Source organism: Mastomys coucha, unplaced genomic scaffold, assembly GCF_008632895.1.
Source record: "Mastomys coucha isolate ucsf_1 unplaced genomic scaffold, UCSF_Mcou_1 pScaffold22, whole genome shotgun sequence".
Taxonomy (NCBI): Eukaryota; Metazoa; Chordata; class Mammalia; order Rodentia; family Muridae; genus Mastomys; species Mastomys coucha.
In genome coordinates, this window is record NW_022196905.1 from 33,001,899 (window position 1) to 33,014,642 (window position 12,744).

The window sequence follows — 12,744 nt, forward strand, 5'->3', positions numbered from 1 at the left end:
ACTGAGAAGAAAGTCAACAACATGAAGGAGAAAGTGAGAAAAGGGGCTGAGAAAACCAAAAGTTTGAAAAAAAAGACAAACAGAAACACCGGGAATAAAAACTTCAGTGAGTCAAACAGATACAAAGCACAAAGGAAACATCCGGGAAGATGGGACCGACCGGAGGGCACATTCAGTCATTATTTCAGAGGAAACATGTAAGTGAGCATGGCCATAACCCCTAAGAACTCTGGGATACAATCAAGAGACCAAACTGAATCCATGGGATTGGAAGAGGAACTTAGGAAATGCAGCGAACTTATTCAGTGAAGTTATAAACGGAATTTCCTAAGTCTTGGTTTAAAAAAAAAAAGCATGTAAGTACAAAGAGCATTTTGAATCTACAGTCATCATGCTGGAAGGATTAAAAAAAAAGCATCAAAATGACATCACAATGACATCACATTTGAACAGAGGTCCCGAAAGCTGAAAAGGCAGGGGAAGCATGCAGTTTGTTAAGCCCTGAAAGTAAATAACTGCCAACTAAGACTTTATGGAGAGCTACCTTTAAAACTTAGTAGAGATGCTGGGTGGTGGTGGCGCATGCCTTTAATCCCAGCACTTGGGAGGCAGAGGCAGGTGGATTTCTGAGTTCGAGGCCAGCCTGGTCTACAGAGTGAGTTCCAGGACAGCCAGGGCTATACAGAGAAACCCTGTCTCAAAAAACAACAACAACAACAACAACAACAACAACAAAAAAGAAAAGCCAAAAATTAAAACCAAAACAACAAAAACACACCCAAAACTAAACCAAACCAAATAAAAACTTGAAAGAGTTCACAGCCATGGTTCTCGAAGTATTACATAAAACGGGAAAGGAAGGAACACTACCACACTTATCCATCAGCCCAGTATCCAAACTGGATTAAAAAAATACCACAAACACAACAACAAAAACCATAGACCAACTTGTGTCATGAACACAGACACAAAAATTCTCAATTATAATACTTTTAAAAGTGAATTAAGGTACATGTTAAGAGGACCATGCACCATAGTCCATGGTGGGCAGTTTCATTTCTGGGATGCTTTGATGGTTCAACATATGCAGGTTAAATGTAATAAAGCACATGCATAGACTTTAGGACAGAAATCACATGATTATCTCCATAAATGCAAAAAGCCCTTAACAAAACCATCCCTTCAGGAGTAGGAAGAACATTCCTCAGTGTAATAAGGCTATATAGGACAAGTCTGTGTATAACTACAATATACAACCTGGACAAACCAAGTCAGTGTGTCTATCATGTCCACTCTTCCCAACGTATGCAGTGAATGCAGTGTGATGTTTGAGGTAGCTAATCAAGCAAGAGAAATACAAGGCATACAAATATGAAAGGAAATCAGATTATGCCCATTTTACAGACACGACCTTTTACTTAAAACTTTCTTGATTCCACCAGGAAACTCTTAGACTTCATAAACACTTTCCACAAACTAGCAGTAAATCAACATACAAAAGCCAAATTTCCTACATGAGGATGAATTTGACAATAAGAAATCACGGGGGGGGGGGAATCCCTCTCACAATGGCTTTTAGAAATACCCAGCAATAAGCCTAACAGAGGATGTGAAAGACTTCTTCAATGAGAATTTTAAGACCCTACAGAAAGAAAGTGAAAATATTAGAAGATCTGAAGATCTTCCACACAAACAAGTTGGCAGACTCTGTTACTAAAAATGATCTGCATAGTCAAGTCAACCCTCTCTAGAATTTCAACAGCATCATTCATAAAACCATGCAAAGATGCTAAAATCGATAAGGAGCACAAAAAGCCTCAAGTAGTCAAGGCGATCCCAAGAAGAAAGGACAGAGGGCTTCAGGCCATCCAGCCTCAGATTCTATTAGAGCCACATTAACAGAAGGACATGGTATTGGCAGGGAAAGACGATGGAAATAGAATAGAGGATGGGAAAACAACTCCCACACAGCTCCAGCCTTTGGGGAAGATGTTAGGGACATCTTCATTAAACTGGAGAAACTAGGTATTCACATGTAAAACGATGAAACTAAACCCATACTTCTTTCCATGAACAAAAACCAATTCAAAGTGTATCGAAGACTTTAATATAGAACTTAAGACTCTGAAATTACTAAAGGAAAACACTTCACTTCAAAGGCACAGGCAAGGGCTTTCTAAAAAGGACTCACGTATCACAGGAAATCCTAATTGACTGACTAGCTTACGTGAAATAAACACAAACTTCTCCACACCAAAGGAAACAGCAGCGGAATGTGGAGAAAATATCCATCAGCTAACAGGAGATTAAGATTAGAGTCTAGAAAGAACTTAAAAAAAAAAAAATCACACACACACACACACACACACACTCTCCATCCGACCAATAACAGGCTACAGTTCTCAAATGGATGGGCAGGGCAGTAAACATTTTAAACAATGTTCAAAATCTTCAGCTATTAGGGAAATGCAAATTGCGATGCCATTTCCTGACAGAATGGAGATCACACCGAGACAACAAAAGACAATGCAAGTGGAGAAGATATGGGGAAGGAGGAGCCCTTGTTCCTACTGGTGCAGCCGATGTGGAAATCAGCACGGAGGGTTCCTCAGATACTTAAAAAACTGCCAAGCAACCCAGGTACTCCCTCTTGAGCGTATATCTGAAGGAACCCAGAGCAGCACACAACAGAAGACACGGCACATTTACTGCTGCATTCTTCTCAACAGCCAAAAGCTGACAGCTGAGCAGCTTAAGCAAAGGATACGGTAGGTCATGTACAGAGAGGTTTCACTCAGCCATGAAGAATGAGTGATGCCACCTGAAGGATAATGAACAAAGCTAAACATGATAGTTAGGTGAAGTAGGCCAGACTCAAGCGTTACATTTTCTATAGGAGGAGAAATCTAGTACAGTTAAGAGAGTTTGTGCATGTGTGAAGACATGAAGGTGGGAGGACTTGTGGGAAAGGAACAGGACTAGCAAGAGGGTGGGCTGGTGAAGCTATGGGGGGGGGCATGTGAGCAAAGTACAATGCTACATGGATATGAGAAAATGTCATAGAGCTATTACTTTGTGCACTTAAAGATTATTGAAGTGCTTTTAAGGGTAAAAATAAAGCACTCATTTTAACTGTTGATTAAATTGATTACACATCTATTGAGAAGGGGCAACAGGGACATTCCTGCTATAACCATTTATTTCATTTGGATGCAGAGGGAGTAACATGACTTTTTCAAATATTAAATTTGCACTTGGCAGCTTTTCTGCACATTCCTTCTTGTTTGCGAATGTTTTTCTTTTCCAGCTTTTATTTTGTAATCTACCCTTTTTAAAAAATTATAGTCCAAATAAAGGAAATAAACTATAAAATGTCATTAGCATGGCCCTCTTTAATCCCTACTATATTTTCAAACCAATTATTCCAGGATATGGGGATGACATGTTCCCATTAATGGCAATTTCTCTTTAATGTGTCCAATACCAGTGTTCATTCATTGACATTGTGGTTTGGCCAACTGATTTACAAATGCCTAGGGAAAACCAAACAACCTAGAAAAACTGACTGTAATGGCAGCTTCACAATGCTATCGAGGGTCTCTGGTGGAGAGGCTCCTTACCTCCTATACTCCAGGGTCAGTATTAACTGATTTGTTCTTAACTTTGAAATAGGTTCTGCACACAGATCCATTATAGATCAATACCAGTATGAACTGCATATTATTGGGGGACGGCCCGTATTGAAACCTAGACTTGCTAGTACTTGGTGCTGGGTACTAGAGGAATGATGAACATCTACTTGGAATGGTCTTTTGTGAGAATTTCCATCTATTAGGATTAGAATACTTTTCATACAGAAAATAACCTGAGCTTACATTCTTCTGGAAAAGATTGCTACAAATCCTTAAAACTGGAAGGTAGTTAGGTTATAATACTTGTTGTGCCTGCTGTGGTATGGAAGTTTGCTTTTGACTATTTAACATTGACTTCAAGGTAGGGAAGTATGGGTGAAGTGAAGCACCTCTAGACATCTCCAGCAAGGCCACTGGGCATGACAGGAAAGTCATCCACAGCTATTCAAAGCCAATCAACAGAAGCATGGGCTCCTATCAGGGTTTGCACATTAGGTAGAAAACATATAGAGATTTTTTTTCTTTCTTTATGGACTTCTTATATGGAGTTTAATTTCTTTCAAACGTTTCTAACAGTTCACTAGTTAGTAAAATGGCCAAAACGCCTGGTTATTTACAGAAAATTCAAATGTCTAACAAACACTAGCAGAGATGCATCATTTCATCAGAGATATAAATGAAGGCAATATAGACCTTCAACTTTCGTACTGCTAAATATTATGTTGAGGTTGTCTTTTTCCCATGTCTTAGCCTACTTAAAAAAAAAAAAAGGTTTAGCATGTGTGTAAGTATAAATGCCAGTGTGTTAGAGTATGCCCATCTGTGTGTGGATGGGCCAGCAGGGTACCGGATCCTTGGAGCTTCAGTTTGAAATGTGGGTATGGTGACTATTTAAGATGGAAACAATGTCAAGAAACTTTCTGTTAAACACTTCAGTGTTTTGGCAAAATTGCTTTTGGCTATAGTTGAAATTTTTATTATCAAAACTGAAATATGGAAACATACCAGATTCCTAAATTATAAAAAAACCATACTAATCTGAGTATACTGAAAACACTGAAGTATTTTAAGGTGCTGGCAAAGCAGTCATAATTAACATTACACTTTCTTGTTATCGATAGGGTGGCTTGTCTTTCTATCATGGTGACAGTGCTGTGGTCAATGAAATCTAACATTCCAGGCATGCCACCTCATCCTAAAATATCTGAAACTGGGAACTGTCAAAGGGAACAACTAAATAGAGGTACCTCCAGAGGATGACAGCTCATTTCTATTAGGTAACGAATTTGTTAGAAAAATTGTTGAATGGAACTCATTTTTTCCCCTTTCACTTGGCCAATGTTTACCTCAAGCTCAGTTCTCCCTAGGGCAAGGGAGCAATGAGATCATCAATACTTTTAAAAGTGTGGTCCTTCTTCCCAGTTTTACGTGGCATCAAGTACAGGGCTGCTGATTTGGATCAAAGATAGCAGCAGTGTTACCACTGCCTCAGTGTTACCACTGCCTGACAACTAGAACTTTCTCCCCTCAAATCCCACTCCTTGAGAGGCCACGGGGCCAATGGGCATGGTAGGAAATCACTCTTTTATAAAATGAGGCCAAACCGAAGGGCTGTGTGGGTTCAAATCAGGGCTTGCATTTCTGGCAAGGTGTCTAATACCCTGGTAGAATTCAATACCTGTACAGTGGGCAACACCACTCTTACCCACATCAGTAGTGCATGCAAGACTTTGCACTTTGAATCCACCCTGTTTAGTATCTGAAATGAGAGAGTAGTGAAGATCTTAAAAGTTGCTTTATTTAAACAAAACTGATGCCAACTTTTCTATCTATATACAAACATGTTCCAGAACCAGAGCGGCAGACACACAAACTGTTCACATAGGAACTATAATGCTTGACATGTTAAGACAACGTTTTCTTTTCTGCTCATAAAGACATTCACAGATTCAAAAGTCATTCTGAAGGCTGAACACCATACCTTCATCTTCCGGGTGGCTTATGTAAATTCTAATTGGGGGATGGAACTTTGGAGGGTCGATACATTGTGTTTAATTTAATTCAACTGTGTGTGACCTACGGTGGGGGCTCACAAAATGTTTTGGGCTAGAGATAAAAGTCTGAATAAAATATAATCTACTGAGAGGGCGCTTAAGAGATAGAGGCTCAAATTTTCTTTTTTGCTCTACTTGCCTATATCATAAATATAAGAAGATCCTTTCATTTCTGGTCCCCCAAAGTAAAAAACAAAACAAAACAAAAAAACTAGAGTAAAAAATAAGTTTAAAACAGTTTTATAAGTACTATCAACAAAATGTAGTGACTAGAGATCCTTCAAGGTCAAGGTAAGACTACGGAAGGAACTATCCCATTTCTGTCCTTCTCCCTCTAACCCTCAGAAATGGAGTCCTGCCACACACTTACCTACATGATAAACTTATGTCTAAAACTCTGCTGGAGAAGTCAGTCACTTCCGCCTTTCCCACGCTTAGGGCTTCCAGGAGCCCTCTGAGTTTCTCAACAAGGACTGTAGTTAATGAAAATCCCCCAAAGATTCGCTACTTATTCTGCTTACTAACTCCAGCTCAATACAAGTACTAGTTATTTTAGATAATACTTGAAAACAGCAGCTGTTGCAGCAGAGTGTAAGTATTCTGTTGACACGGATCTGTGGCAGCTCTTGGTCTAGTCACTGGGGTTGGGGGTGGGGAGCTGTGCGGCAGTGAGGGAGAGGAGTGGATCCCACAGCCCCTCCTGCCACAGCACATGAGATTCAAGTTTGAGCTGGAGGGTTACCAGTCTGCACCACAGATCAGACCTCAGAATGCTTGGTATCACACAGCCACCGAGCACCAAGCATGACTAAATGCCACAATACAATGACCCATAGGGGCGGTCTCCTCCCGCTTGCTCATGGGAATCAGGTCCCACCAGTTACTGTGCTATCATTTTCTAAAAATGAGATGAAACCATTGTAAAAATGTTCTTTCAAAATAAATTATTTCTAGAATATAAAAAGCTTTATATTTCCCCAGCTCATGTATCATTATAAAATAGGAAATCAGAAAATTAGCTGTTGCAATTTGCATATGGTAAAAAATATTTATATGTGTACACATATATACACATATATAAAAATGCAACTTTTAAATTAAAATATCAATTAACAAAATGATCAGGTACTGAACTGTACCCAAGAAAAGCCAAGTATGTATAATGAAAACGAGCTTAAAAGGAGTATCCCAACGGTGAGAGGATAAACTAAGACTTGCCACATGAAAAGGCAAAGTCAGGAAGTCCGATTACCCAGAGATTAGAAGTCACTGGTACCATTTTCAGATGTAACCACCCCTCCGAGTTCCCCGCCCAGCATCCATCACTAAGTCCCCAAGGATGCACACTCTCAAGGACACTGGCTGGTGACCAGTCACCTGTGCTTGCCATGGTTAGTGCCCTTTGCCTGAGCTGCTCTTGACCAGGAAGCCCTACCCATGTGGGAGATAAACTTTCTCCTAATGTGCAAAGGTGTCTTGCAGATTGGTGGGTCTTCACACCTCTTGGTGGAGGGGAAGTCCTCCCAGGAGATGTAAGCAAGAGAGAGGAGCGTCTGTGGCTAAACTAGGAGCAGCCTGTTCCTATCACTGAAAACAGGGGTAGTGTTCCGAACGCCTCCACAGACAATTGGGGTTCTCTTTCCATGTTGTTGACTCCTGTAGTTGCTAGTGTTCATGAGAAAATGAGTTCACAGAGACTAGGCTCTTCCCCAGGAGGGCCTGTAGGCAAAAGGAGAACAGATCTGGCCTAGGGACCAGCCCTATGATCCTATGCTCAAGAGTGTGCTGGCATTCTCTGAGGCTTTGCACTGGGTCCCCAGATGGAAAGTCAGCCACAGCAGACCCTTCACGGCCTGCTTTCAAGTCCACCTGGAATGGCACCATTGTGGCTAATCTGTTTTTAATGAATCTGCTCCTTCACATTTTAAAATGGCCATTTATTTAGGTGGAGTATTAGATGCAAAGAACAGACCCAATTTTATATATTTTTCCTTCTTTACCTAAAACAAAAAACAAAAAACCAATTACGTATTCCCTACCCAACTATTATCAATCAAGATATTTTAAAAGCAAGCAAAAGCTAAATACTGAAAATTTGTCATTTTTTCTCCTAAAAGCTGTTGCTGATACATGCCCAATGAAAGCCAAGCTCATGGCTCTGCAGAGCATAGCTAGTACTCACAGTGGGAGGGGTCAAGCACAGCACTCTCTAACCAGATTTAAGATGACCCATCAAGTAGAAAAACGTAATTTCTATTATGTAGCAAATATTCTGGAAGAGTCAAAGCAAAATCAAAGTGGATGTGTGCACCAAGACAGGCTTGACTCTTCAGTAGCATTTATCCAAAAAGTGTGCCAATCATAAACCTGCCCCTCTAAATGGATTATGAAAGATGTGTCTACTCAGAGGAATAAGAGCTAAGCAAGAAAGGCCTCAGATCCCACTGAAAACCTGTGGAGAACATTACATCCTTCCAATCAAAACCAGTAGAATTTCAGGGCCTCCCACCTTTCCCTGGTCCAGCCCCAGCGCTCAGGTAAGGACAGGGCTCTCATCCTTTCTGTGGTGACTCTAAGGAATAATAAGTAACTCCCTTTCTTCTACTGCATCAAAGGTCTAGGGTGCGACCCTAAGCCATGAAAATCAAATTTCAAAGACCAAGTTTCACTCATTTGCCCTTTGAAGAAAGGACATCCCAGTCTCTGGTGGCCTCTATCAAATGCCTCTGGCCGTGACTCATCCACTCTTCCTGGTCTTCATAGAGCCGTCCACAGAACCAGCACTTAAAGACACACTGGGCAGGGTCGTCCGGCAATGAGCCCACCACCTGGTAGTTGTTTTTATGAACTTTCTTCAGTTTCATTTTCAACATCATCTGCCTCTTCATGTGGTTAGCTTCTGCCACATTCTGGTAGGTCAGGCGCATGTGGTACCGCCGGACCCCGAGCTGACACCTAGTCCTCTCAGACAGGACAACCTTAAGGACGTTGCCTTTGTACTTGTTGATGACCTTCATCACATTGGTCACTTCGGGGGAGTCAACATCAGGATGGTTTAGCACGATGACAGGCTGGTTCCGACGGGGACATTTAATCAACTGGTCTGGTTTGGCAGCTATGAGTCGCAACTGCCTTGCCACCTGAAAAAAGGAGGGGTCTTTGAAATAGCGGCTGGGGTTGGCCTGCATCTTGTTTTTCTTCTTGGCTGAGCTCCCTTGTTTGGTTTTATTCTTGCTTACAGTTAGGTTTCTAGAAATTGGCCTTCCTTGTCTGATGGAGTCACTGCTTCCTGGTGCTGAGCTGTACACAGGGACGATTTTCTTGGCAGTGGTACTATAGATAGGGTCCTCTTTTCTTGACTTGAGCCGAAGAGAGGTTTCCAGACTTGGGGACATGTCTGCTAGTCCACCTCTGCATGTCAAAGACTGGGAGCCTAAGCCTGTCTGTTTCATAGGGCAGAATGGAAGTGTTCCTGCTAACTGGGCTTCACTGACAGGTATGCTGACAGGCGTGTCACAGGTGGCCTCTATGATGTGAGCATCTTCAGAAGAGTTAAGGACCCTCAACACGGCCCCTTTGGGGATCAGCACTGGAGTAGCAACAGGAGTCTTTCTGGTCACTCTGCTGTCTGTTTTCCCGTCATTAGCACTGACAAACTGGGGACAGATTTGCTGTGGAGCCAGCTGTCTGCTGCCAGTAATACTGTCCTCGTTTGGAGGTTTTTGGAGAGGACTCACAGAAGGGCCAGGGGAAGGGCCAGGACTAGAGCCAGGGCCAGGAAGGGACACACTCATTTCTTGAATAGCCTTGGGAGTTGCTTTTGAAGTCAGCTTGGGTGCCTGACCTATGGAGCGTCGCTGAGCACTATTGGCAGACAAAGAGGAAGGCTTGCCACAAGATTCAATTAACTGCGCTATCTTTCTGCGCAGCAGTTCAATGGACTTTATTTTGGTTGTTGAACTATTCCATTTAATGCTCTCTGGCACATTTTCAGATCCAGAGCTCAGTGAAAATACTGACGAGATGATTGGCCCTTCAAATGTGTTACCTGCTGTTTCGGAAGGCTTGGGCTTCCCAGGCTGATCTCCAGGCTGTTGGGACCTCAGTTTGTCTTCCCCAGGAATGTTTATGTGTAAATACTCTTTTTTCTGCACAGAGGAAACCTGGCCTGTGTTTCCCACTGCCTTGCTTTCCATCTGCTTGTCTTCCAGCTTCCTATCAGAGGAAACCACTGTTTCAGGACGACTGATCCTATTCCTAGCTTCTAAGTCATTTTCACCTACAGGCAGTAAGCCCTTCTCTCCAGAGAAGGGAACCTTTGACGGCAAAGAGGCAAGCGGAAGGAGCTGCTGGGAGTCACCGCGGGAAACCCTTCCGTTTTCAGCAAAAGCCACAGCTGCTTTACTCAAGAAGTGGCTCACTGTGGCTCCAGGACCGTAGGAAACACTACTTTGTGCAGAGGCTGGAGAATGACTTTTTATGGCAACAGAAGGAAGGGTTCTAGGTGGACACAGACTGTGAGATTTCTGTAAATCTTTAATTGGATCGGAACCGAGGAAAGATTCTTGATGACTGTGTACACCAGACTTGGGCATGAAAAAATTGCAAGACTTCACCCATTTCACATTTTTAAGCTGTTTCTGAACCAAAGAGTGCAGATGATCAAGGCCTACAGAGTCTCCAGCACTCCCTTCCGCTGCTAGTGACCTTGATGCTTCTGCAGAAAGCATTTTTTTCTGTCCCCCTGAGCCCTTCTCAGGACTCATACACTCAGAAGTGCCTGCATCTCCTCTGCTTGTTTCAAGGCGGGTGTTTTCTTCCAACGGAAACAGTTTAAGCACAAGCTGCTGGGTGCCGTTGACAACCTTCACGTCCATCAACTGGGCTAGACAGTTGGTGGGGACCACCAGCTCTGAGGGTGCCACAACAGTCAGCGGCACACCTGGCTGCACAGGTTCCTTTGAGGGGGACAGCACTTCCACCTCAACATTCTTGTCCCCCAACAGGCTCACTTCCCTTGGCTCAGACAGGGTCACTTTGTTGGGAATACACACTACATCCTTTTGGTACTTCCTTAGCTCGGGTAGTAACATCATGTTGTGTGTCTTGTCTTTGTTTGCATGGAGTGAGAACCGAGATAGCTGGTCTGACAACTTGTTTTGGAAGGCAGCCCTGGGATTGGAGGCCTTTGAGAGTTCCATGCTCTGCTTTGAAATGGTGGTTCTCTTGGGCTCCAGCTTGGCTACAGTTTTGAACGGCCGCTTGGCACCAGCTCGCTCGTGGACCCTCCTCCTGTGCTTGACAATATAGTCATTGCGAATAGCACCATAGTCACAGTACTCACATCGGTAAGGGAAGATGCCCGTGTGCTTCACCAGATGCCTCTGAAACTCCCCTTTCGTGTATGAGATGTAGCTGCAGTGTGAGCAGATGAACTTGATCTCCTCGTGCTGCAGTGTGTGCTTTCTGTACTGCAGCGGGTCCTTTGTAGAGAACCGACATTTGTCACAGTAGTATTTGCCTGGCTTGAAGTTCCTAACCTTAAATTTATTTACAGGACTTGAGATGGTTTCCGTTTCGCTTCTGACATGAGCAGCACCAGCATTGTTGTTCATAAAATGCAGCTGGGTAGGCACTGCTCGGAGGCTGCACTTAAAGCAGACATAAGTATCTTGGCTCTGCCCCGGGCCTTTCCTCAAGTCTTGAGTGGGGATCTTGTGAACACTTTTGCACTGTACACAAGTAGCAATGGTCATTGTGGCAGCCTCTGCCTCTGAGCCTTGGTACAACAGAGTTTGCGCTTCCTGTCTCTCTGGCCGAGTTGCTCTATTAGGTTGTTTGGGGGACATGGTCAAGGAACTGGGTCCCCCATTCACTTGTGTGGTATACAGTTGTTCTCCAATATCCTTCATCTCCCTTATCTGCATATGCACATAGCCAACTGAAATTTAGGAAGATGTCACTCAGTGAAACCTTCTGCAGGCATCCTTCCACACCCAGTGACTGGGGGAGCAGCAGGCACTTCGTGGTAAATACTTAATAATAAATCACGTTTTGTGTCCTTTCACAGGAATACGTGAGCCACAACATAAATGCTTTCAATTCTCTTTCCAGGCAACCTTACAGGGGAAAAACAAAACAAAAACCATAAGGAATGATTAGTACAGAGGCTGGAGAGTTAGCTAAGCTACCACCACTTCTACTATATTGCAATGGCCCAGTGGACACAGAATCCCCACACATACTAAACTACTTCGCTGTAGCAATACAAACACAACCACGCTGGCAAGCCTCAACATTCTCTGGCTCGGGTGGTTAGGAATCTCCTCTCTGGACCAACCGTGAGCCTGAACTACCTGGAGGAAGGACATTAACAGTAGCTCAGGATCACCTTTGACAAGGGAATGCTTTGTTTAATTGATGTGAGTACATTCTGGCAACTTTATAGGTAGCGCCATATAATCCTTGCAAAACATCATAAGGACATGTGTGAATTACCAAGTGGTGGAGCCAGGGCTTACAGTCATTGGCCATTCGCATTATGCCAACTCTCACTCACATACCCACTTTGCTTCCACAAGTAAAGCCAACACCACTGACTCAAACAGTGATTTTTTTTTTTTTTAATCATCTTCGGGGCCTCCACCAAGAACTAGTTGCTCTGTCTGTGAGCTCGAGGGCAGTGATCAAGAGATGGTCAAGGGGTAAATACTCTCGGTACCAACACTGTCAGCCAGGTAGGAGAGAACCCATTCCTGAAAGCTGTTCCTTGACTGCCACACATGTTCTGTGGCATGGGTACACATGCAATTTATTTAAAAATGCTTAAAAATGGGCAAATCACTGTCTTTCCCCTTATGAAGCCCACATTTGGGAGAGTGATTCAGTTGTTTAGTTGTTAAATGTCAGTTTAAAAAACCCATAAAACAAAAAAACCAAAACTGATTTTAAAAAAAGTATCAAAAAGATAAAATAAAGAGGATAGAAGAGCTCATGTAAGAAGGCTGTAGGGCTGGGTGGAGGGAGGACATCCAGACCTATGGTAACCAGGGACTGAG

General features: G+C 43.0%; 1 protein-coding gene across 2 annotated transcripts in view; it reads right to left on the minus strand.

The window, feature by feature from the left end:
* Positions 1 to 5,410: 5,410 nt before the first annotated feature.
* Znf518b (zinc finger protein 518B) overlaps positions 5,411 to 12,744 on the minus strand; it is a 16,238-nt gene continuing 8,904 nt past the window's right edge. Inside the window, exons 3-4 of one of the 2 annotated variants that reach the window (XR_004110449.1) lie at positions 8,196 to 11,805; positions 5,413 to 7,686 (exon numbers count right to left, since the gene is read on the minus strand). Coding sequence is in view for 1 of the 2 variants with exons in the window: in XM_031341965.1 (XP_031197825.1) it covers positions 8,356 to 11,613 (3,258 nt within the window). In the remaining variant the exon portion in view is untranslated. Of the gene's footprint in view, positions 11,806 to 12,744 lie in introns of both variants that reach the window. The other variant, XM_031341965.1, reaches the window with a different exon arrangement.